Here is a 27,963-nt window from a genome sequence, read left to right on the forward strand (position 1 = left end):
ACAAAAGCTGTTGAGGCCATGTGATTTCCTATCGTTAGATAGACGGAAAGTATCAAAGGTGAAATAGGTAAGCAAAACACGACGAACATAATTCTTTTAAATTATTGAAATTAGTGGAAATATGATTTAAAGAAATTCTTAAACTGGGATTAAAATGGGTTTATTTTAGGAAATGTATATCAAACATTTGGGTAGTTTAGGCACCAAAAGTCATGTAAATTCGAAAATTCATAAAAAAATACCCATGAATTTATTAACTTGTTTTTTTCGATCACTCTCCCTTTGAGGGGGCTGGTCAGAGGGGGCGGAAATTAACGGCACTGCGTGCGCTTCAAAGAGTTCTATCGAATGATACCAACTTTTTTTTCGGTCACTCTCCCTTTAAGGGGGCTGGTAGGAGGGGGCGGAAATTAACGGCACTGCGTGCGCGTCAAAGAGTTCTATCGAATGAAAAAAACTTGTTTTTTTCGGTCACTCTCCCTTTAAGGGGGTGTGGTTTGAAGGGGGTTGGTTGAAGGGGGCGGAATTAACGGCACTGCCTGCGCGTCAATAATATAAGTTATTTTAAAAAAATTTATTTTTCGCAGCTCCATCTACCGTGTCGTCGCTTTCCACGAAAAACAAACTACAACACTTAACGACATTCCGTCCATAGCAATAGTCCCACTTCGATATATATCGATCAGTGGTGTAGTCCTAAAATAAAAAGAACCGGGGCGCTACCTGGGTACAGCCAATTTCGATTACGCGCGAAATCGAAGTTGGCTGTACCGGCAAAGGATTGTATTTTGTTTCTGTTTAACGAATGTATGCATCAAGATGATATTCCGGATAGCGGAAAGAGTCACGTGTTACTATGGTTTTCAAAGGAAAGGGAAAGACTGATCAAGAACTCAGTTCCTATCGTCCTATAGCAGTAACGTCGGTCTTCTACAAAGTGTATGCCATACTTTGGAAAGAACGCATTAGCGGGTATATGGAATTAAACGGCTTGCTCGATGAAGCTCAGTATGGTTTTCGAAGAGGTAGAAGGATTTCGGACAATATTTTGTGCTTTCTCAGCTGGTTGAACTCTATCAGAAGCAGGGGCTCGCTCTATATTCTGCGTTTCTTGACCTTCACAAGGCGTACGACAGTTTCAATCATGATAAGTTGTGGAAAACGTTGCGTGGCTTCGGCTTTGTCCCGAGTGTCGTTCGCCAAATTCAAAAACTGTACGCTGATAGCTCGTATATATACACAGCCCAAGGTGTTACTACTGAGTCGTTGAGGTGTGGTGGAGGTTTGCGTCAGGGGTGCCCATTGTCCCCCGTACTGTTTATTTCTTATATCAATGGCCTTGCGGTGAGTTTGTCCGAGTCGGGAGTTGGCGCTAAGATCGAAAAGGTGGAGAAGGATAAAGGTGCCTCTGTTGGCCAAGTGTCGATCCCTTGCTTACTGTTTGCATATGACATTCTTCTTTTGGCACATTCTGCGGCGGATTTACAGGAGCTGTTGGATAGATGTTCCGCTTATGCTAATTCCAAGGCGTTAAGGTTTAGCCCAGAGAAATCAAAAGTTTTGATGTTTGGTACGTCAAAGGAAGCTAGCTAGGTCCCCTTTACGTTGCAAAACACCTCTTTGGAATTGGTGGAAGAGTAAAGCTATCTTGGTGTCCTGTTCTGTTCCAAGCCTAACTATATGGAAAATCATGAGCGCAACCTTGTAGCTAAAGCTACTCGTCTACGGTGGGCGGTCAAGAATATGGCGGATGGATCATAGTGTATATAGGACTTTGTGGAAAGCTGTGGCGGTACCCGCCATCACGTATGCAAACGATGTTCTACCGTATTCCCGGGTCTCAATCACAGCCTTTGAATATGCTCAGAGATAATTTGGCCGTGTTGCACTTTCGGCGGGCCCTTTTGCAGCTAAGGCTGCAATTAAATGGGAAATGGGTTGGAGCAGCATGGAGGAACGTGAAGCTACGAATAAGCTGAAATACCTAGGGCGGCTGTTACTTATTCCGGCGTCCATGCTTCCTGGCCTAGTTTTTAGATCGCTGAGGCTTCAAGGAGTTGAGATCAGGCTACTTAAGCGTATGGCACAGCTTGATCGTGTCTTTGGCAATGGCACGACCCGGAATACAGCGACGAACGAGAGAGAATGGGCTGCTGTAGTAGTGCGAGTTGTTCATGAAGCGGCGGAGAGGCGTTGGCGTAATGATGTCAAAAGCAAGAATAGTCTGAAGCTCTACCTAGTGAAACAGAAGCCACAAACCGAATCGTGTTATGATGGTTCTTGGTGAAGTGGCCTCCTGTTCGAGCGCTAGAACGGGCTGCCTTCTGACGGGAGAGAGGCAACATCGGTTGTTTGGTTTTGAACCAGCCTGCAAGCTGTGTGGGAATGCCTATGAAGACATCGCCCATGTACTCTTTCATTGTACGGTTGGTGAAAGCGATGAAGATATCTTTGAATGGCGCGTGCGGAATCCGGAAATCTCCTTAGAGGAAGCCCTTGGATTGTCGAGAAATTTTAATAACTTGTATATAGTTAAACACATTCTGGTTACCTGGAGGGCTAATAAAGATAAGTGGCGTCGTGAAAATATATAGGAATTTAAATGTTTATTCGTTATATACATAATTTTATTGTTGCATTCTGTAACTTATATTTGATACTTTCCATTACTATATATTATATATTTGGTTTAATGTTGTGTATTGTTTTTAAACCGTGCTCCCTTTAATTTGGTGACGCCGCCCCCATTTCAAGGGGTTGTACTTTGTATGGGTTTACCAATAAATCTTAAATCTTAAATCTATAAATGTACGTCTAACTTCAATTTTTAACGTGATCGAAGCTGGCCGTACCTAGGTAACGATTTGAACTTGTTCTGGTATTTTTCTGCGGGCAAAATTTATCATAAATTCACACACCCTTTATTCCAGAAAAATGATATACGAAATAGAAGCAAGGCGCGCCCTGGCAAGTTGAAAAAAAGAGACAGGGCCCGCCCTGGCAAAATGGAAAAACCAAGGCAGGGCGGGGCCCTGCCTTTGAAAAAAGCACCGGGGCGACGCCCTGCCCCGCCCTGGCCCGACTACACCACTGATATCGATGCGGAACTAAAAAGGGGGAATAAAATTATGGCTATCAGGCCTAGTCATGTAATATTTGTGATGTTAGCGACATCTTACGGCTGATTTTTACAACTATCAGTCTTTTTTCATTGGTCTATGAACGTCGGCTGCTTATGTTGTCATATTTTGTTTACGATATACATAAACGATCTCTTATAGTTTTACTATTATTAAATATAATTAGTTTAAATTAATTTTGTTAAATGAGTGTCCAGGGTGGTACAAAGTGCTGCGTTATAGGTTGTTGAAGCTTTCCTTTTGGTAAACTTAAATCTTCGTTTCAGTGGCGGATTTACCATAAGGCTGAGAAGGCTGGAGCCTAGGGCGGCAGATTTTAGGGGTGGAAAATTTGGGGACAGAATTTTCTGATGTCTTGCAACTAAAGAAGTCTACAAGACATTTTCCGGTGACTTTTCCCTATTCAATTTCATTGTACATTCAACGTACCGCAAACTTCTATAAGTTCTATGGTAAAACACCCAGTTCCTGGCCCCCAACCAGTAATCGGCCTCTGCCCATACTTTGTATGAGTGAGAAGAGAGCAAAATTGCGGTAAATATATTTTACACTCTTTGCACTACCGGGACTACTCCCCACTGGGCCCACTGATACAAGTCCGACTACTGCTCAGGGGCGGCGAAATAGGGTACGCAACTGCGTACGGGCGCAAGGGTTTTGGGGGGTGCAAACATTTCTAGGACTATTAGGTAAGCAATTTTTTTTAGTTGGCGCAGTGGCGGCGTTTGGAAGTTGTCTTAATTTTATTTAAAAAATATAAATAAATTTCCTGCAAAATGTATCTGATACACGTTAAAAATTAAGTTACGGAGTAAACTATAAATAATAAATATAAATGCATCTGTATTAGTATTATCCAAGATTCCAAATACGAATTTTGTTTTCCTGAGTCCGGCGGCTACTAACGTAGTAATAACCTTAGATAGAAGTTCGTGCTACCAGAGAGTGTAAAGATTATGAGAGGCGTCTCTCTTTCAAAAAAGCGTACTAACTTTTTTTCCCAATAATGTCCACTACTAACGTAAGAGCGATGGCGCCACCAGTGGCGCCGTTCTCACAGCGCGTGCGTTTCGATGTTAGGTTTAAAAGAGACACAAAAACTTTCCAGATTTTTAATGCTAGTTTTACAAGGTTTTTAAATAATTTAGTATGTCTGGGGTATATTGTTCCGTTTTAAATTGTAAAATATCGAAAACAAGAAATCCTTGTTTATATTTTTTTAAGTTTCCAAAGGAAAAAGACTGGTAAATTCGCATTTTCATTAGATAGGCTTATTGGCATATTAACTTAATATAAATTTTAGTTCTATTTTGTGGCTGAAAAATGTAAATAATGATGGGCTTACAAATAAAACTACGGAATATTTACACGTTAACCATAGAATTTGCGCGAATCATTTCATTGATGCCAGTTTCATGAATATTAGAACTAAAAATAGGCTCACACCATCCGCTGTGCCAACAATTTTCAGTTTTAAAGACTCTACACCATTGGAAATTTCAGAAAATGGTAATTTCAATTCAAGCCTTGCTACTCCTCTGGGAAGATCTAAAGGATAATTTTGGTTTTAAGTTTTTATTAACGGACAGGATTAGCCAAGCTTTTGTAGATAATTTTCTTGGATCTATAAGACAGAAAGGAGGCAACCGTGATCATCCGAATCCACAACAATTTCGAGCTGCATACCGGGCTACCTCTGTGAATAATCTCTTGAAACCACCGGATTCTAATTGCATTGATGATTTTAATCATTGACACTTTTAAAACTGCAGCTCCAGAACCGGATGAAGATTTCTCCAATTTTGAAAATCTTGTAGTCTCGCAAAGCCAGGGGCAATGTTCCGATGAAGACTTAGAATTTTGTAATTCTATTGAAAGTCCAAACGTGCTAAAACAAAATGTTCTTAGTTACATTTCAGGATATCTAATTCACCGCTGCTACTCAAACCTTCAATGCTCTTCTTGCATAAGTCAACTCAAAAAAGACAATCCAATTGTTGACCCAACAAATCTGCTCTTTTACTTTAAAGCTTTCAAAACAGCAAAGAATTCTTCTTTCGGCAGCCTCATCGTACCAACTGATAGTTTCTTCAAATTTGTAATGGAGACAAATGAAGTATTTGACACCAGTTTTAAGCTTTTATCGCACATGACAAATATTAAAGGACGTTTGGAGAGATTCATCATTCAAAGAATTGACAAGAAATATTTTAAAGCTAATGAAGATTCTGCATGTGCAACTGCATACCAAAACATGATATCTTTTTTCATAGAATTCTGCATACATAGTTCCCTTAAAAAACAAGATATCAACCATGAATACATGAAAACCCAGAAAAGATAGATAGGAAACTGTTAAAAATACAACATTAATCTCATTTTACTAACTTCAATGTTTCCTCGTATTATTTTAATTTATACCGCTCTGTTCTCGTTAAGCCTCGGCCATTTCATAAAATCTCCAATGAATTTCCTTGGTTAATCAAACAAATTAATTCTTTTAGTATCAAAATATTATAAATAGTATGCTTTCTTGTACTTACGTTTCTTTATTTTTCATGGAATTGAATTTTATTAATTTTAAATTAAAATTAGCATAATTCAACTATGTTTAACAGTCATGACTGATGAAAAATACTTTCCGGATGTTTACAAAATTAAAACAAATTCCAGTAGCGACATCGTGTGTCGGATAGTATCGTAACCTCTCCTATGGGCGCGCGCTCTCAAAATCTTGTACGAAATTTTAACGTTACGGGAATAGGAAGAGACGCCTCTCATAATCTTTACACTCTCTGGTGCTACTCCGTCGAAGTTTTACCCGATTGTGTGTAGTTTTTTGATTAACGGATTCCGGAGTCAGGAGTCAAACGGACACAGATTATACGGATAGTTGGAGTCTGTTGGATACCGTGTAGATCACTCAAGTTTTTTATTTTCTGTAGTTTTTTATTACTGCATTAATTTTACATGGCATTGATACATATTGGTATTCGTTATTGGCTATTGTTAACCAAGTTTATTCAATATTCATCCTGAATTAACCTTCGGAATCGAAAATTTTACATAACCGAAACGCCTGAAAGTAAAATTAAACCTTTATCGTTTCCCTCTAACTTCCATATGATGTAGTAGGGTGCACGACCACACAAGAAGACCTAATAATGTGTTTAGGTAAAACTAATATACCGTTATATAATATGTTTTAATTCCTACTAATTCAAAGTTTCTACGTAAGATATGATGGGAAAATATAATTTTAATACCTTTATAGTTATTCTTCTCTATAGTCTATAGTATACCGAAAATTCGAACACGTGCAAACAATTTAACTCTGTTAAAAATTAAAATACCTTTATCAGTATCACATCATTCACATGTGCACTTTAACGAGTTACGAGTTCTACTCTACTTCACTTTAACTTGCTAAGGCAAATTAGAAATAATTTTGAAGAAATGTCGGACTCGAGTCTTTTTTAATGAAGCAAACATAGAAATAATAATTTGGAATAAACAATTCATCGTGCCAAAAGAAATATTAGATATTTCGGAAGAATTCTTCTTTCCCTCAAAGTACTTCAAATGTTCCATTTTAATTAGGTACTTCGGAAGCTGTGCAATTTCATCTTTTTCATTTCGGATTCAGTTCTTGAATAAAAAATTGTTAGAATGAGTGATGGGAGAAAGCGACTTAGTGGAGCCGAGTATAAAAAGAAGGCCAAATTAAAAAAAGAAGAACAAGAGCAAATTATCCGTAAAACGATAAAAATTGACCGTTTTTTTAAAAGTGGAAGTAGTGACGAAAGATCAGGAACTTCAACAACATGCACTGAGACAATTCAATCAGGAAAAGATGAAACGGATTTGAACTCTGCAGCTCAACAGTCATCTGTTGAACCATCCACTTTAGAAAAAACTGACAATTATGTTCTTGACGAAAAGAAATCATAGCAGCCTCAACATTGAAGATGCGTCTCAGACTCAGTCATTAAATGATAACCAAGTACAAACAACAGTAAATCTAAACAAAGATCCAGCCTTTTGGGAAATCAATGATACCTTAAGGGAGATTATCGCAAGATGCGGCTTCAATCAAAACAAGTCTTCCGACTTCTCTAAAAGTGAAAAACTATATGCTGATCAGCGTCGTTTCTTACCAGTGAGTATCTTTCAAAGAAAAATGAAAAACAATGAAGTGAAGGGCCGAAATTGGCTGGTTTATTCTGAAAGTAAGAGTTCCCTATATTGCGGACCTTGTTTGGTATTCGGTCCATTGGAGAATAAAACTAAGTTTGAGATCGAAGGATTTAATGATTGGAAAAACGCGGAACACAGAGTAGCTCAGCGTGAAAACTCTGCGCGTCATAAATCTTGTATCATTAGTCTGAAAACTAGAAGTGAGATTGATGGTCGAATCGACAATTTACTGCATCTCCAAATTAATGAAGAAATTACTTATTGGAGAAACGTTTTGAAGAGGGTTGTTGCTGTAGTGAAGCGGCTGTGTTCAAGAGGTCTCGCTTTTAGAGGAAAAAGTGAAAAGTTCGGTGATACACACAACGGAAATTATTTTATGATTTTGGAACTGTTAGCTGAGTTCGATCCTTTTTAGCCAGTCATATTGAACGGTTTGGTAATCAAGGATCTGGAAGTACCAGCTACTTATCAAAGACCGTTTGCGATGAGTTTATTCACTTGATGGGTCATAAAGTCTTGAAGCAGATTGGAGACGAGATAAGAAGGGCGAAATTATGTTCCTTAATCATCGATTCAACACCAGATATAGCACACGTGGACCAACTGACCCTCGTGATTCGATACGTTTTGGAAATAGGAGAACCCTGTGAAAGATTTCTCAAGTTTTTGCCCTCAGTGGCACATAAAGCTGAAGATATGTTTTCTGCCATTACTTTGGAACTAAAAACCTTGGGCATAAATATTGAAGACTGTCGTGGACAATCATATGATAATGCCGCGAATATGTCTGGTATATACAATGGCTTACAAGCTAAAATTCAAAGCCAAGCACCGTTTGCTTTTTTCGTTCCTTGCTCTACCCACTCTTTAAATTTAGTAGCTGAATATTGCACAGAAGCTTGTCGCTTCTTCATGTTGCTCCAAGAAATTTACGTTTTGTTTGTAAAAAATTAATGAATGAAATCGGAGAAGGGAAAACGCTACAGAGAGTAAACCTCACACGTTGGTCAGCTAGAGAGGATGCATGTAGAAGTTTGAGAGACTCTTGGTACGAAATCCTTAAAACTTTGGAAAAAATCAGGGATGATTGTACCGAAAAGCCTGTCTCACGAAACGAAGTGAAGGGAATTCTCTTGAAATTAGAACAACTGGAAACCGCGTTAATGGTTGTTGTGTGGAATGTTGTTTTGGAAAGAAAGTTTTTCGTAGAACAACGAGAAAATTTCAAGTATTTCGAAGAAAAGGCGATGGAATTAAGTGTGTTTAAGCAGTACACAAAAAAACATGGGAAAAAGACAACCGAAAAGAAAAAAAATATGATGAAACACCTGATGAAGAAATGAAAATGAACGCGAGTGATACTTTCAGGGTTAACACATTTCCCGTCATCATTGATAGACTGGTATCCGAATTAGAAAAAAGGCAGGATGCCTACAACAAGTTCAATGAGAAGTTTTCATTTCTGACTAAAATGGGTGAATTGTCATCATCAAGCCTTACAAAAAAAGCCCTTTCCTTGGAAGCAATGTATTCTAATGATTTAGAGACTGACTTAGTTCAAGAATGCATACATTTTCAAAGCCACATTTCTTCGGAAAGAGTTTTGGTAAAACCAGATTCTGAATCATTAGAAAGTCTATCTTCGTTTCTGCGAAAACAGAATTTGCAGAACGTTTATCCTAACTTGGACATAGCTCTTCGTATGGCATTATGTACTCCAGCGACAAATTGTTCGGGTGAGAGAAGCTTTTCTTGTCTAAAAACTGTAAAAAATTATCTGAGATCGACCTTAAGTCAAGAAAAATTAAACGCTTTAGCTCTTTTGAGCATAGAGTCGGAATTAATGAACAAGGTTACTTACGACGATATAATCGATGATTTTGCCACCAAAAAATCGCGCAAAAAGGTATTGTAAGATATTTTTATAACTTAATTCAATTTGTTATTTTTTAACAGTTTGTAAGTAAGCGCAATAAATATTATTTAATTACGTTTACCAAATGTACATTATTTTGTAATACACCGCCTTATTAGTCGTTACATGATTGAGCTTTGATTAGCTCAGTTGAGGTGGCGGAGTAGTTAGCACTCTCGCCTCGCCGCGAGAGAAGCCGGGTTCGATCCCAGCTTGTGGTCCTGGGTGAAAACCCGGAACAGCTCTTGCGTAGAGTTTGAAAGTACTCTCCCCACTGGTTAAAGGGGTTTTACCTCGAGATCTTCGGTTTCTCCTTTCCATCAAAACTTGCTGAGGTTAACGGTAAGTTCACGTGGCATGAAGGGCCACTCTTAAATAAGGCAAAAAAAAAGTCGCTTGCGACTTGGGCTTGTGGTGCTGCCTAGGGTATTAGCCTAGCTAATTTTAAAAAATATATATATTTACCCAAAAACTATTTCTTGTGCAATTTCAACCAAATGGTTGAATTATAAAAAATTATATAGAAACTGACAAATGTAAATGTAAGGGCGGCAAAATGTGAACAGCCTACTCTTGGGAAATGTGTAAATCCGCCCCTGCTTCATTTAAAACACTTTCAAAGAACTTAAGCCTGGTCCGAAAAACATTTTTAAAGTTAGATTTGAATAATATCATACCTTTTTTTTTGTCTAGTTGTTAAGTTCATCTTCAGGAAGTATGTTTTTCTTATTTCAAAACCGTTTTAATTGTTAAAACTTAATAATTAAATAAATTAGTTTAAGATGTGGAACACTGAACCGCCACTTCGCAGGAGCATTTTGTAAGTGTACGAGTAGGATAATATAGGTTCTGCGCAGACTCCCGTAATAGCCAATCAGGTTCTCCTTTCCTACCCACAATACCTTCGGAAGTTCGTAAAAATATTTTAAATGGAAAGCGGTTTCCTTTACTCGTCTATTTAAGATTTACCCACTCAGCTTCAATTTGTCTGTCGTGAAATGGGAACCCAGACATCAAGATCGTGTTAGATGAAAAGATAAAACTTTTTTTTTCTTTTGATTTTATATATTTGCTTTATAACTAGCGTATTTTTCATTTTTATCTAAATAAATTTTATTTCCTTCAGAATATACACAAATTCTCCAAATTTTTAAAACAAAACCACCCCCAATAAAAATTCATTCATTTTTTAAAAATACAGTAAAATTTTGGAAAAATCCACAAAAGTCAAGTACCTCAATTTCTAAAAATTTCTAAAAATATGGATTTTTATCATGTTCATTTTTATGCCGAATTTGCCCTGAGTTGAGATAAACAATTATAATAGTTATGTTTTATTGTAGGTTTTATTTTCAAAGTTTCAAACTCACCAATCCAGAAACCACCGAATTAACTATTATACTTGATCGAAAGGAATTTTCTTAATTTACCTTTACCTCAGATTTCTGTATTTCCAGAACAATTGAAAATACTTCTTCGTATTTCTATAAATTTCCAGAAATATTGAAAATATTTCTTCATATTTCTATAGATTTCCAATATTTCAACGGTTTTCTGCTATATTCTAAATTCCTTGTAGATTTGTGTATTTTTGTGTGGTTCCAGAAATTAAATTTTTTTTTTTGATTTGTGTGGTTCCAGAAATTAAAATTTTTTGTCGATTTGAAAATATTTCTTCACATTTCTATAAATTTCCAATATTTCTTCGGATTTCTCATATTTCCTATATTTCTTGTTAGTATTGAATATATTTCTTCATATTTTTATAGATTTCCTGAAATATCTAATAATTCCCCAGATTTCTCGGATTTCCTAAATTACTTGTAGATATCTGGATTTTCAGAAATATTGAAAAGATTTAGTATTTCTGGACAATATTGATACGAATTTCCGATTTTTTTATCTACCACCGGATTTCCTATATTTCTTGTAGAATTCTGTGTTTTAAGAAATATTTAATATTTCCAATAATTCCCACGTATTTCCCAAGATTTTTAATCCGCTACTTCTTGTAGATTTCTCCGTATTTATCGATATTTGTAATATTTTCACGGATTTCCCAAGATTTATAAAATGATAATGTTTTATCGTCACGACACCAGTTTTCTCAGCCCTTCGGTAGCAAGGGTTCCTATATTTGTCGGGCTTTCGGAATTGTAAATATGAAGCAACAGCGTAGCGAGTAAAATGTCCCTGTTGAGAGAGGGCATCGATCCGTTCGATAGTGGAAAGAGAGCGTATTCCCATATGCCGAATTAACTGTGCGCCAGCGTAGAATTGGAAATTAATTCCGAGTAAACCAAGTCGAAGTAACAAACGGTAAAAAGAGCTTTCTCCGAGGAATTCGAGCCTCTTTCGGGACGCGCGTTTCATCATCGCGATATTTCCCATTCAAAGGAGATTCGGGACAAAAAAGGGAAATAGGCTTCGTAATCAGAGATGGGCACCGCTCAAACTCATTTCGGAAGTTATTGAGCGAAAGTGAGCGCGAAAATGTTTTTTAAATGAGGGGAGCGCCGATTTGATATCTCCATAGAAGTGCGAAAAGAGACTAGCTCCGATTTACAATTTCCAAATGAGCGCGAAAAGAGAGAGGTCGCCAATGGACGCTTCAATAAAAGATACTCGGTTTCTACTCCCCTCTCCAAATTCATCTGGGAAGAAGCTATTTCCGGTTGGTCGGTTAAACGGTTAGAATGGCTAGCCAAAAAGTCATATATAAGCCAATGGCAGACGCGTTTTTGCCCTCATGTGAATTTTGCGTCGGATAAGAAACGCGTCGGCTCACGTGTATAAGGAACATACTAATGTTAATTTTCGATAATATATTTTAAGGTAAAATATATAATGTTACTAAAACTAACAATTGTAAGTATTAGAAGATAATATTGTTATTATTATCATCCTCTTATGGTATACATAATTAAAATTATATGTAATATTTTTATAATACCGGGCAATTTTAAAGCTTCTCATGGAGGCAGAGTTAATTCATTTCGTATAAAATTATCTTTTGGAAAAAGATGAAAACTCATTCCTTTAGAAGTAAACATATTACTTTTGCAGTACGGTATGCAACAAGTGTTTCCTTTTAACCAGGTAACCTTTTTGGCATGTTAAGGCTTAGCAAAAAGCGATGTTACGTTCGAGAAAGTTTCCAGCTTTCTAATATTTCAACAAGCACTATATAAATAATAACTTATGAGTCCTGGCTGTCGGAAATATTACTTCTTGGCAGTTTCTGGGAAGATGTTTTATTTAAGCGCCTATTTCGTCTCTGAAATGAGCGTGAGCTGATATCGAGGCGGTGAGAGCGACTTTTTCATCAAAATGCCCATCCCTGCCTTCGTTAGGCTTCGCTAGTGTACAATAAAGTGTATGATTAATAACGGGGGAAAGTTGGCGTCCTCCTCGGGCGGGAGGTGATCGCGAGGCTGATCATGAGCCATTGATGGTGCGGAAAACGACTCTGGACCTCAACAGCCAACGGACCCCCAGACCAAATCCCAAATTAACCACCGACAAATAAAACCCAAGGATATGACCATCTTCGAGTAGTTTCCCATCTCGTAGCCAACTGTCGCCTAACGAGAGTCGCTCAACCCGACACTGAAGGTTTAAGGCGCGGCCGCTTTCGAAAAAGACTGACTCCTCTCCTAGTCCTTGAAGCCCTCGCGAGCTGGGATGACAACAGCGAGTGTCCGAGTCGCCGCGGCAGTTTCTTGGTTTCGTTTTGGAGGCAGGCGAGGAGAGAGGTGCTCGCTAATAAATAGTTCCCATTTGATTTCGTCCCACTTTCCACCAAACTTGGCGTCATGCACGTAGGGCCGTGGGGATATACGAACATTCATTCTTGCAGTTGCCGCTCAGTCAATTGGATCAGTCCGTATTACTGAAGTAGTCAAAGTTCAGAAGCAATTTTTAGTAAAATGATCAGAAACTATTTTTTATAAAATTATTAAACGCGATTTTTAATAGATTTATCAGATATGCCATTTTTTAAAGAATTATTAAAAGCGATTTTTTTATAGAATTATCAGATATTCAATTTTTTATAGAATTATCAAACATGCCATTTTTTATAGAATTATTAAACGCAATTTTTTATAGAATTATCAGATATGCCATTTTTTATAGATTTATCAGATATGCCATTTTTTATAGATTTATCAGATATGCCATTTTTTAAAGAATTATTAAAAGCTATTTTTTTATAGAATTATCAGATATACCATTTTTTATAGAATTATTAAACGCGATTTTTTATAGAATTATCAGATATGCCATTTTTTATAGAATTATCAGATATGCCATTTTTTATAGAATTATCAGATATGCCATTTTTATAGAATTATTAAACGCGATTTCTTATAGAATTATCAGATATGCCATTTTTTTGTAAAATTATCAGACGCGAATTTTTACAGACTTAATAAGCACGAATTTTTGTAAAATTATCAAATGGGAGTTTTTATAGAATTATTATACTCTATATTCTATAAAATAATCAGGCGCGATTTTTTATAGACTTAACAGGCACGGCCTTTTGGTAAATTATCAAACAAGAAATTTTATATAATTATCAGGCGCCAAATTGTCTACACTTTATAGACCGGAAAATACGAAAATTAACAGATCGTAAAATTTATAAAACTTTCAGTCCGGAAAATGAAGAAAATTATCATATCGTAAAATTTATAAAACTTTCAGACCGGAAAATACGAAAATTATCAGATCGTAAAATTTATAAAACTTTCAGACCGGAAAACACGAAAATTATCAGATCGTAAAATTTATAAAACTTTCAGACCGGAAAACACGAAAATTATTAGATTCTAAAATTTATAAAACTTTCAGACCGAAAAATACGAAAATTATCAGATCGTAAAATTTATAAAACTTTCAGATCGGAAAATACGAAAATTATCCGATCGTAAAATTTATAAAACCTTCAGACCTTAAAATACGAAAATTATCAGTTCGTAATATTTATAAAACTTTCAGACCGGAAAACACGAAAATTATCAGATCGTAAAATTTATAAAACTTTCAGACCGGAAAATACGAAAATTATCAGATCATAAAATTTATAAAACTTTCAGACCGGAAAATACGAAAATTATCAGATCGTAAAATTTATAAAACTTTCAGACCGGAAAATACGAAAATTATCCGATCGTAAAATTTATAAAACCTTCAGACCTTAAAATACGAAAATTATCAGTTCGTAATATTTATAAAACTTTCAGAACGGAAAATACGAAAATTATCAGATTAAACGCGAAAACGTATGAGTTAATCGAATTTGTCTGCAGCTTTGGGCCAAGTCCTTAAAAAAGGTTATTAAAAACCAGTTTCCCATCAAAAACCAAATTTCGTTAACGCGTTTCCCCTACGCGTTTCGACGTACGAACTTAATCTCTATTGACAAACTTCAACCCCTTTCGCGAGTGTCGTGGTCAAAGGTCGGTGTCCACTAATAGCCTTAATATAACTTGAACGGTAAGCGTAACGGAAATATCCCATTCTAGTTGAGCCTCCATCCTTAAATTGCAGAAGATCGAGAGCCCACAGAGGACAGGCCTCGGAGGAAGCTTAGAATCCAAGCGCGCGCCCCCTGGTGGAAAGAATTGCGCCGTTAATTGGGGTCCCTCCGGTCGACCCGAGCTGTTGGTTGGTATTTATCCCGAAGCCGCTGCGGCGCTAGCGTCGCATTCGAACGCGAAATGCTCCTTGGCCTTTTATTACCGCAACAGCGTTGCCAGCTGTGCGTTTCTCCGGCGGTATTTATTTCAATTCGCGAGAAACAAGCTGGCAAAATGCTAACTATAGTCCGTCGCCATCTACATTCGTAAAACCGAATAATAATAATATTTCAATTTTTAATTAGTTTAATAAATTTAAAGTTCATTTAATTCTTAATTGTATGGTAATATTAATTTACTGCTTAATTGTAGGGTAATATTAATTTACTGCTCAATTCAAGTTAATTGTAGGTTAACATGAATTTACTAGACCCAATTGTTGGGTTATATTAATTTACTGCTCAATTGTAAGTTAACATTAATGTTAACCTACAATTGAGCAGTAAATTAATTTACTGCTCAATTGTAGGTTAACATTAATTTACTGCTCAATTGTAGGTTAACATTAATTTACTGCTCAATTGTAGGTTAACATTAATTTACTGCTTAATTCAAGTTAATTGTAGGTTAACATTAATTTTATTTTTAATTTCATTTTAAATTATTATTAATTTATTCTTTAATTTTATTTAATATTAATTTTTTTCTTTAAAATTTATTTAATATTAATTTTTTCTCTAATTTTTATTTAATATTATTTTTTTCTCTAATTTTTATTTAATATTAATTTAATTCTTGATTTCTATTTAATATTAAATTAATTCTTGATTTCTATTTAATATTAATTTTTTCTCTAATTTTTATTTAATATTAATTTAATTCTTGATTTCTATTTAATATTAATTTAATTCTTGATTTCTATTTAATATTAATTTAATTCTTGATTTCTATTTAATATTAATTTAATTCTTGATTTCTATTTAATATTAATTTAATTCTTGATTTCTATTTAATATTAATTTAATTCTTGATTTCTATTTAATATTAATTTAATTCTTGATTTCTATTTAATATTAATTTAATTCTTGATTTCTATTTAATATTAATTTAATTCTTGATTTCTATTTAATATTAATTTAATTCTTGATTTCTATTTAATATTAATTTAATTCTTGATTTCTATTTAATATTAATTTAATTCTTGATTTCTATTTAATATTAATTTAATTCTTGATTTCTATTTAATATTAATTTAATTATTGATTTCTATTTAATAATAATATTAATAATAACAATATTATTAATATTTTAATATTTTTTTCTATTTTGACAATAGCGACCCTGGATAATAGGCATCGGAGCCCCATCTAGCCACTTTAATAATTTTTAAAAAATTCGGCGTGTTTTGCAGCTTTTGTCCGCGGGAAACAGTATTGTTGGCAGCCCCGCTTTTGTTATGGCGTCCGCCTGAAAACGGACTCTACACAGAGAATAAGTAATTAGGGTTTTTTTAGAGTGGGGTCGCGGCCTTCAGAGAAACGCGCCGTTCTTGCAGGCGGTTGGGGTTCTCTGGCCCCGTCCAGTTGATCTCATTAATTGTTGGTCTGGTAATTCCCGCTTTCGCTCTCAGTCTGTCGCCCAACGCGAGGAACGAACAAAGTTTGGTCGAGGCGTCCGCTCGAGTCTGGCCGGATCCATCAGTAACGTCATTAATCATACGTATGCAATTCCCTATTTTCCGAACGCTAATGTTTTTAATTCTAGTCTGACCAAAAATGGATGTATTCTTTAGTAAACAGGAAATTTAGAAGCAAATTAAAAGAATGTATCAGTGGCATAGCCTGGGTTTTAGTTTGGGGGGAGGGCTCAAATTGAAAAATATATATAAAAAAAAACGAATACATTCTGGTCTGGTTCAGCGATAAGTAACTTGTTTTTTATTATCTTTCGCCAATTACCATATAAATCATTAGCTGTTTAAAGCAACTGTCGGGCCCTCTATCATTGCCATCTGTATAATGATAAGGCCCTTGTTATTAGAGATTGCAATGAATATAGACGATTCTTCGAAAAAACGACTTTACCATCTATTAATGGCAAAGGAAGCTAAAATTCAAAATAGCGAAATGATAACGTCGACACAGAACCATTGTAGAGTATTATAATTAGACAACTTATACTTTACTTAGTGGACTTTAACCTAATCTATCTATCCCATAATATATTTTGTTCTTTCGTGTCCCGCCATTTGGGTCAAAATGTAGCGAAAGCATCTTGTTTAGAGCTCGACGCTAGCAAAAAAGAGCTACTTCATGTCGAGCCGAAACTTGCTTTATTACTTTCGGAGAATGACTATTTTTAGTTGATTTCTAGCCACCTCACGCTTTAAGAGTATGCTTCGCCCTTTAAATATCAAGCAAATCGGTACGGCATCCCATTGGTTCCTTAAAACTTACGTCATCCTTCCCTCTCTAGTCCCGATCAACGCGAGGGGTACTTTTACTATCCTATCTGGATTTCGGATTTCTTTTAAAGTGTCACGGGATTTCCTTGAATGTGCGTACCCTCGCTTTCAACAGTTAAAATAACGTTATAAAAATAAGGATAAAATTTGAATCGGAACATAAAATTGAACTTTTAAAGATCATCTTTGTGTCTGAAGGTTGTGTTATTTTAGATTTTCAGTCTATAATTAAAGGGATTATTAAATACCTAGAGCTAATCACATCTAGCTTCTGTTGAGCTTGGTGTTAGAAATGTCATAATTCTATTACATATGTTACTTATGGTGGTACACAATTTGCTCGCTTTCGCCTTGTGGCGTCGCCTACATGGTGGCGTCGCCTACATGGTGGCCCTATTAGCTTTAAAGCAACTGTCGGCTCTATCATTGCCACATGTATTATTAAAAGGCCAATGTTATTAGAGATGGGCCTGAATCTATCCGAATCTTCGCAAAAAATGACTTTCGTGGAGAGCGTGGAGCCATCTATTAATGGGAACTGAAGCTAAAATTCAAAATAGCGAAACAATAACGTCGTCAGAGAGCCATTATAGAGTATTATATTTAGGCCACTTTTACTCTACTTAGTGAACTTTAACCTAAACTATATATCCCATATAAAATATATTGTAAACAATTAATATAATTGAAGTTATTGACCAATTTACAAACGAGACAATCAACGCGAAGCATACTTTTATGTTCCGCCTTTTGGGTCAAAATGTAGCTTCAGCATCTTGTTTTGATTTCGACGCTAGCGACATTTCTTGAAAAAAGAGCTACTTCACCTAGAGCCGACACTTGCTTTAATAACTAAGCCCTTTATATCCCAGCAACTGAAGCTAGACTGAATAATGCAGTTCGATACTCATGGTGGAAATGAATACATTCATGATTGTATTTATTCTTTTTAAAGGCAATCAATTTTAACAACGATTGCCACTTTTTTCATTAACTTCCATTTAAACTTATCCTCGCGTCGTTTATCCCCTGATTTCCCTAAGTTTCGTTTTAAATTCACATATTTGGGGTTATGGGAAATTTCCCTCGATCTGGTCAGTGGCGTAACTGAGGTTTCTGGGACTCTCTAGCGAATCCCGTTTGATGGTGCCTTCTTATTACGATGAAGTTTTCTTTAATGAATCTTCTTGGGAGTAAAGTCTAGCTGCCGCCCAATGAACCTTTCTCAAAGTAGTCGCCAATTTTTCCTAGCCAGAAATGTAAAGGCGTATCCAGGATTTAATTTAGGGTGGGTTGAAAATTCACGCCTTTCTGATTTAAAAGCCACTTATGGTTTGCAACCCAGCTTGATCTATTTCGGGAAAGGGGGTTTGAACCCTCAAACTCTCCTTAAATACGTCTTGGAAAAATTATTATTTTCATTGTGATTAATTGTTGAAAATAATTTTCCGTTATATTTTGGACGATCTCAGAAGGTTTATGGTAAAGTAGGACTGATGAGTAGTCACGTTTTACTACGTTTTTTACCTTCTTTTGTGAACATTTGGGCCTGTTATTAGTGAAGATCTTGAGACGACTTTTACCGGTTGGGTTGGGTTTGTATGTGAAGTAGGTAAGGGGCAATTAGTTAATTAACCACACTATGAAGTTTTAATAACATGGCTAGAACGATTTATTAATCAACTTAAAACAGTATAACAAAGTATTAGGAAACATAAATTATTGCAACTATCAACGCATGGTTGTCAGACAGAGAGTGATGGAGGTAAAAAATCATACGGTCTCTGGCTAACATGCTCACTAGAACGCGTCATCTGGTGATCTATATTTATGTATAAATGATTTAACTCCCGTTTTTCTTCACTTCTCCCATTTAACATAAACATTAATTATTATTCCTTTAAATTTAACAATTTTAGACAATTTAAAAAACTAGTTTTGTTCGTTAGGATATCCGCTACATTGTCATTATAGTATTTACATATTTTAGTACAAAAATTCCATCATCTAGTTTCTCTCTGATAAAATGAAAACGCATATCGATATGCTTAGTACGCTGATTTTCAATCCTATGTTTGGCAAAAGCAATTGCAGATTGATTATCACAATATATAATAGGTTTTTTCATAACAACATTAAATAAAGTTAACTCTTCTAAAATGGGCTGAAGCCATAACAGTTCTTTTGCTGCTTCTGTCACCCCAATATATTCAGCCTCTGTTGAAGATAAAGCTACCGATTTTTGTTTCATAGAGCGCCATGACACAGGAAATAGGTAATGTACCCACAATGCGAACGTCTATTGTCTCTGTCTGCACCCCAGTCACTGTCACTAAATAATATTAGGTTAGGATCCTTTACACCACAATATTCAAGTCCATAGGTTTTGGTCGTACGTACATAACGCAATAATTGGCAAAGTCGATACCAATGAATTTGACCAGAATTGTGATTGAATTGCGACCAAGCAATAACTGAGAAAAGAATGTCCGGAAGTGTTCGTTGGGCGACGAACAAAAGTGATCCAACCAATGCTCTATAGGGAACATTCCTCATGACTTCTTTATCCTCTTCTGTTGTTGGACAATCTGCTATCGTTAGAACAGTATTGTAGACCATGGGCATGCTCACAGGATGTTCTAATGTGAGTTTAAACTTCTTCGCTATCTCCTCAATGTATGATGTCTGGTGAATTTTTAATCTTCCATTTGCTTGAAAATCGAAAACAACGCCCAGCAACTTTTTAATGGGTCCGATATATTTGACCTTGTATTTGGATGAAAGTATATTATACGTGTTTTGTATAAGGTTATCATTTCTCGCCAACACAATAAGATTGTCTACATATACCAATAATATTATTCTAAATGGGATATAGTATATGCAATTAGTACCTCGTAATTTGATAAAACCCAACTCTGTTACGCTTTTGTCCAACTCCACAAACCACTGCCTACCACTTTGTGGCAACCCATATAATGACTTACGTAGGCTCAGACATGTGTCAGATTTATAGCCCGGTGTACCCGGTAAGATTGAAACCACACCACCGGAGGTCTGTCATCATTATGCCCTACGCCAGCGTCCACAGACCCGGACAGGCGGAAAAACCAGCATGGGTAGCAGAACCCCACTACTGATGGTCGCACCCTTGACTCAAGCCACTCAACCCAGCAGAAGGTGCAGCAATGGGTCGACCAGCCCCCACTTCGCACACAGCAGTGGGAATAAGAGCGGATGCTCTGGCAACGCCAGCCGACACCCTACCTAGAAAGGTAGAGAGCCAAGCCCGTTGGAAGGAGCTCCTAAAGGGGAACGGTGGGCACACGGCAGCCCGCATAACCCGGCACAGCTGGCACCGGACATCCCGGAGGAACCCCAAAAGGCCGGGAGATGGGTCCGCCGTGGCCTCATACGGAGGCCCGCAGCCCCACAGCAGGCTACTCAATCCACCAGTTTGCCCGGCCCCTCTCCGTTAGCCTGGGACGAAGCCCAGTTACCAGCCCACACCGGACCGAAGTCGGAGGTGGAGATAGGACCATTTGGACGGAGCTAATATCTCCCAGTGCGCCACCGCCCGTGCTGGGTTACAAGAGCCGGACCCAGACTCCCCGGTAAAGCCACCAGTTTTTGCACACTCCGACCCCTCGTGGGTCCGTAGACTCAGATATTTGCCATTATCATCGCAAAACAACCAGCCCATTATCCATTCTCAAGATTTTAATGGTTCGTCCGGTTTGGTTGTCGACCTCGCTCTTGTACTTTTTGAAACAGTCAAAAGCTTTATTATTGTGCTCTATCTTGATTACTCTACTTTTATCACCAATGAAAAATATGTAATATTTTGCTCCACCCAAAGACTGCAATGACGTAGGACCCCAAAAGTCTGAATGAACTAACTCCAGCAACTCCTGATTTTTTATATCCTTGAGTGGTGGATGTTTATTTCTCGTACTTTTGGCCAGTCTACTTGGAATACAAACACCAAGATTTCCTTTATTAAATTTCAGTCCATCCAACATTTGGTGTGTCGCCATATATCTCAGGTCATCTTCATTAATATGTCCGAGACGTTTATGCCATAATACAATTTCACTCAATTTGTCAGTATCGACCATTACGGAGTTACTTTCAGTTTCATCTTTCAAGACCCGTGCCTTGACAGTATAGAAAATCTCTTCCGATCAATGAGCCACAAATCCAAGAACTCCATTTGGACAATAAGTTGTAAAATGTGAATCTTCTATTACACACTGAACAAGTTGGCAAGTTTGCCAAAATATACCTCTCCTCGGAAGAATTGTCCCTAGTGTTATTAATTTCTCGAGATGAACCTTAAAGATATATCTCCGCAATTCAAGGTTATTTACTAAAAACGTAATCCCGGTTCCATCCCGCCCGGTATAAAATTTTAATTAAAATTAAAATAAATGAGACGAAACAACCGATTTTAATTTATTCAAAATATTATAAATTAAGTAGTTACAACAGTGAGTTAGACGTACTAAAACAATGCACAATTGAATTTAACCCTTTTTACAGTACAAGTTTATCAGATGAATATAATACGAAGCAAATTTTAATGAAAGAAATATCTATAGATGGTATTTTTATTTTTCTCGCTTACGAAATACTTGCCGCATCTTTAACGCTCATTTTATTGCCACGCTCGTAGACTTCCAGTTGACGTTGTGACACATACCGCATGAAAAAGACCAATGCCATCCAATTTCCAATATCATATAATGACTCGCACACCCAGGAAATCATTGACTGCGTTAGAAATCGTAGATATCCAAATATCCACACCAAATATATTTACAAGAAGCGAAAACCTTACCATCAACAAAGCACAGAGAGCCACTTGACTAACCGCCAGCTCTTAAAGCAATAAACGTTAAATTATCGCCTTTGCATTAACACAACTATATATAGGTCGTTAATAATACCCGTTAATCAATAACAAAAAACTAACAAAGTGGACCACCCACAGGGTCTACCCTTTAACCCTCTTATCTCGGCTGACTGCGCTAAAACAAGATTTGACCTTTAAAATTGCATACGTAATAAATTTAGACTTTAAAAACCATTAATATACTCTTCCGCTAAGCTGAGTTTATAATTTTCAAACAAGCATAACATCTATCGGTGGATCTGTGGTAGAACATTCGCCTGTCGTGCAGAACGGCCCGGGTTCGAAACCTGGGTGGCGCTTACGCTTTTAATCAACAGAGAATACGCTACATTAGAATTACTTCGATGCAATAATTTAAATGGAACACGACGGTGAACGTTAACGAAAAAACAACCAAACCGCACCCTACGCAATCGCAACTTTACGCGTTAACGCTCACCGTCAGACGGTGGTTTTGCCAACCTTTAAACATGATTTCACCGGTAACGCGTATTGAACTTTGCCCCGGTAACGCGTTTGCAGCCAACAGACAGACAGACACACACACACACACACACACACACACACACACACACACAGACAGACAGACACGATGATTGTATAACCCCTCCTAGTAAGCTGCGGTCCGCATAGATGCCAGCAGAATGCTGTTAATTTCACAACCAACTCTGACTGTTTTTTTTAATGTCATGCTTCCTGTTAAATTTACTGGACACTCTGCTGTTTAAAAATACAGCAAAATAAAGTTATAATTACAGAGTATCGCTGTTTATTTAACCTTCATTCCAGACGTATTTAATACGGTAAATGCATGCAGTTTTTACAGTAAAATCCAATGTTTGTAAAATTCCAGTGTTTACCGTAGTTTTAGTTATCAAACGTATTTAGTACAGAACCTATTCACAACCTTAAAATTTCATAAAATAATTTACGAATCAACCCATTATCACATTATTTTCAAATATTTTATTAATCAATTCATGATAGAAATATATACATTTTTGTATCGATTATTGAAATTATTATAACAAAAACTTTGACAAAATATTTTCATAATCCAATAGAAAACTTTAATCGAAAATATCAAAAATGACTACAACTCTACTTGACCATGTTTAGCTCGAGCCTTTGTAGTTTAGAGTTATAGGGAAAACCAAAGGAAAGTAAACTATTAACTTGGTTTCAAATTATTAAGTACACGATGAACAAGGGTTGTAATTAATATAGCATTTTGCGTGGGATGCTACTTATACAAAAGAATATAAAAATATTTTTATCAGATATTATTTTATTTAAAACTAAAATGAAACTTGCGCGATTTTAAAAAATGTTTTGACAACTAAATAATAATTAGTTGTTTTATATACTAGCGCTTGCCGTTTAAAACAGAAAAAACTGCTACGTGTAGTAAATTTTACGAATTTTTGAAGTAAAACGTCAACCCCGTTTTCATATTGTTCATTTTAATATAACTGTCATTTTAAAAACAGTACGAATATGAATTTTTACAGTCGCTACTGTTTTCTTCAAAATACAGCTGAAAGCTGTAAATTTTACGACAAACTGCTGTTAACCCACTTCAACTGCACCTTGCTGTAAATTATAAACCGTATTTGCTGTTTTTTCAACAGTAAGTTTTGAGTGTGTATTGACTTGAACCCGGCTTGATCTATTAAACGACCTGATATGAGATTCCTACGCATACCTGGTGTATGCATAACACCTCGTAGTTTAAATAGGTTTTCATCAATCTCCAACCAAATGTCACCACATCCAATGACCTTCGACTTGCCTTCACCCATAGTTGCTTCAGTAACTAAAGGTGTATATGTATGAAACCATTCCCGAACGGAACAAAAATGATGGGTAGCGGCTGAGTCAATTATCCAGTCGTGTATTCCTGGAAGATCTGCAACTAAAGCCGATGCAATAAAGGCTCCTTTGTTTCCCTTTTTCTCAACTGTCCTTGCATGCATCCTTATCATTCGACTGTGTTATCTTATTTCTGCAATCCGCAGAGCGATGTCCCCATAGATGGCAATGATTGCAGCAACCGTTGAGACGTCTATTATAGTTCTTCGATGTTTTCTGCACTTGGGTCGAAAATGCTTTCGTGGATGGCGTTGATGATTCTTTACTATGTTCAGCGATCAATTTATTCTTTATGACATCTAGTGTAAACTCGGCATCAGACGAATCATATATTATAGAAACCAAACTTTGGTAAGACTCGGGTAGTGAACCGATTAATTGATATGACACCTCCTTGTCCGCCACGGTTTCACCAGCTTCCTCTAGCTGTATTGAGTATGCCTAATATAAGTGAAGACTGAAGAAGTGGCGACGATGTTGAGTATAGTATGTTGTATAGCTGAGTTTCTTTTTCGTCGATTTAAGTACTTTTTCTTGGGTCTACTCTGATATGGGCGGTTCACAAATGACCCAAAGGGGGTTTGTACAAGTGTTACTAAATGTTACAGGGGTTAGAGGGGGTTCAGTAAAATGTTAAGTAACAAATCCTATTTTAAAGTCAGAAAATAAAATCTAGATTATTTTCAGAAACAGTCGCAATTATGTGATGATCCAAGGTGTTTTTTAAGATTTATCTTGGAGTTTTTCAAACAGAGTGACGATATTATTGAACGAAGGTAACGATTTTTAATTTTCTTATTAGTAAATAGTTAGTAGGAATTACGAAACTTGAATTTATGACAATTTTGTTATCAGAAACAAAAGCTGGCTAAAATATATCGCAGTTCTTTTTTTAGGGCTTCATAAACACTAGGATACTAGTTGTGTATAGATAAGCTGGGGGGCTAACCACTGTCAGATGTCTTGTACACCGATTACTCGTACTCAACACTGACAAAAGGACAGACTCTAAAGATGACGCGTAATCTCATTAGTACAGTCAAAGGTACGGGCTTGTACCGCGGAGTGACTATCCCCTCGAGATAAGCCAATAGTATGTAGCGTATTCCCCGGTTAGCCTAACCACAACTGACTGGCAACCAGCTTAGTGGAGACTGCTAGACAAAAGTCTAATTAATATAATCAAATTGGTGTTCTAATTGTAGGTCAATTAACGAGAAGGATCTCTAATTAATAAAAGTGACATGAATATTTAATTAAGATTAAACAAAATATATATACAACGTTAAGTAATGCTCTCCAAACAATATAAGCCTACACTCTTAAAAAAAGGGTGTATTTTCAAACCTTTAAGAGTTTTTTCTTGTCCCATATTTAGCACCTTAACAGGTTTATAAAGAATGTTATTCTACACCTTAAAAAGCAGTTTTCCTGCTAGGGTGTTTATTTACACTGTTTGGGGTGCTTATGTCCTCCGTTTTGGTTCCTTTGTTAACAGTTTGTGGTATAAAACTATTCCCTTCAGGGTTATCTACTCCCTCTAGGGTACAAGACCACTCTTTTAAGGGTACCAAACGACTCACTTCAGGGTGTTACACTACCCCCTTCAGGGTTCTGCAATACTCCCTTAAGGGTTCTATAATACTCCCTTTAAAGTTTTAACTACTCCCTTTAAGGTTCTAAACTACTGCCTTAAGGGTGCTACAATACTTACTTTAAAGTGTTAAAATACTCCTTTTATTGTACTAAACTACTGCCTTAAGGGAGCTACACCCTTACGAGGTGTTAAATCACTCAATTTACGGGGTAATATAACACCCTTTATACACCTTTTCAAGTTTTTAATTTGGGACAATAAAAATCCCTTTAGGGCGTTTAAATTAACATTAAAGTGTGTTTTTTTACAGATATTACACCCTTAATATACCATTAAAACACCCTTTTTTTAAGAGTGTATAAAAATGTCCGCTAAGTTACTGTTTTATTGGGCCTAAGACTATACATTTATCCCTATGGTTACGTAACCTTAAACTGATCAGTGCACTGCCGCTTTAAACTAAATTTATAGTAAATACAATATTAGAGGACAGCGTTTAGTCCTACAAGTCTTAATCGTACGTAACGATAGTTTCTAATTAGTAATTACGGTATACGAAATACCGATAGCCCACTTCACCTGACTAACGCCACTTAGTGGATCGAATCCTTGGCTTGTGCAAGCGGGTAATTAAAAGGTTCGTAGTACTTAACTCATCGATGCGATGCCATCACTCGTTACGACGGCGGCCGCGACGGCTGGTCGGTACTTACGGCATGACGCTGATGACTCGGTGGTCTTACGGCTGGGAACGCGCTGCAGTCGCGAACTCGCATCGTTATGCCCGTACTTGGTTTATCATGTTAAATAGATTAAACCACGTCGAATTAACACCGCACTTAACTTTTAAGATATAGGTCTTAGTTTTACCGCACTCGGAGCAACTCTGTTTTTGAGTCTTGGCCATGGTTCCTCGAAACCTCGGACGGCCTGACCGGATATTGGCCCGCGCACACAGAATGTACGTCACGGGTTAATACCCGAACGCTTTCAATACAGTAACCAAGAATTTAGAAAGTTTTTGGGAAAATACAGCAAAATATACTACAACTATCTTTAGAGATCCTTCTAGGAATATTTCTAGGAATATTTACAAAAATGGCTAATTAGAATTGAGTGCACTCGTGAGAATGCAAATATGCAGATAATTGCTTTTCTGTAGGGAATTATTTTTATTTCTCTAATAATTTCATCTTAAAAAATAAACTGCTTAATAAATAATTATCTGTCGAAACAAATTTGACTTTGAACGACTCCGCCGTCTTATTTTTAACACTGTTTTCCGCTCGAAGGAGCGAATTTTAACCGTAATCTGGAAAAATGATTACTTAATTGTAATCCTTAAACAAATACTTCTAAAGCTTCAAATTATATCAATTAACATTCATAAAGATAAGCAAGATTTAATTTTTTTGGTTCAATTAAAAGGATGTGTAGAAAAAACATTTAAATATTTCTAGATAAGGCTCGGTCATGAAAAGAGGGCCCTTTCTCCAAACTTCACCACCAAATGTCGGTCTGTTTCTCATGCCCATAAAAGGAATAATGAAATATGGTCAATGGAGATAAGTGTGATCACCCCTATTATTTCCCCAAATATTATGATACATAGTTTGCACCGAAGCGAGGGGCCTATGGTATCCATGGAAACCGGGAGGGGGGTCAAAAACTCATAACATTTCGCCGATAGCTACTATCTTATTGAAGCGACAAAAATGACGAAACTTAGATTTATATGCTTTAAAGTTTTTAAAATAATATCGTTATGGGCCTTAAGCAAAACCAGATAAGATTTTAAACCCGGGTTATTTAAATAAATAGCATATGACGACAGGAATATCTACGAAAAGAGGTTGGCAAAGTTTATCAAATTAGGCCTTTGTGGTGATCCCCTTTACAATTACCTTCGGTATCGAATAAAATGACAATATTCGGTCTCCATTTCTAATTCAACTAATCGAACAATTTTTAACAAGGCAGGTAACCATTTTTAACGTGAAACTAAATTCTTAATCATTTTAAAATAATTAAAATCCGCAAACAGACGATTGAAACTGTTAACCCTCGCGTATTAGTAAGAAATCTACACCAGCAAAATGGCGTTATTGTACGGTTCATTCTTGCTCAAATTACAAATATTACATATTTATTCTTGGTGCATATATCTATACTTGGAACTGCGTTATTGATGACGTAGGGATGCAAACTATGTATAATAAAATATTTCATGAATGGATACTTAATTATACACATTTTGCATATTTTCATTTTTAGTTTA

The 27,963-nt window shown here is 36.4% G+C and overlaps 1 protein-coding gene across 1 annotated transcript; it reads left to right on the forward strand.

Annotated features, from left to right (window-relative positions):
- The first annotated feature begins 6,809 nt into the window (after nt 1–6,809).
- LOC149923732 (uncharacterized) lies at nt 6,810–16,308 on the forward strand. Its single transcript, XM_090161654.1, has 6 exons — nt 6,810–7,024; nt 7,083–7,675; nt 7,753–8,127; nt 8,609–9,243; nt 9,294–9,296; nt 16,249–16,308. Exons 1-6 carry the CDS (start codon nt 6,810–6,812, stop codon nt 16,306–16,308), a joined length of 1,881 nt encoding a protein of 626 aa, XP_090017780.1.
- The last annotated feature ends 11,655 nt before the right edge of the window (nt 16,309–27,963 follow it).

This window comes from Leiobunum rupestre, chromosome 10 (assembly GCF_980474605.1).
Source record: "Leiobunum rupestre chromosome 10, qqLeiRupe1.1.hap1, whole genome shotgun sequence".
Classification (NCBI taxonomy): Eukaryota; Metazoa; Arthropoda; class Arachnida; order Opiliones; family Sclerosomatidae; genus Leiobunum; species Leiobunum rupestre.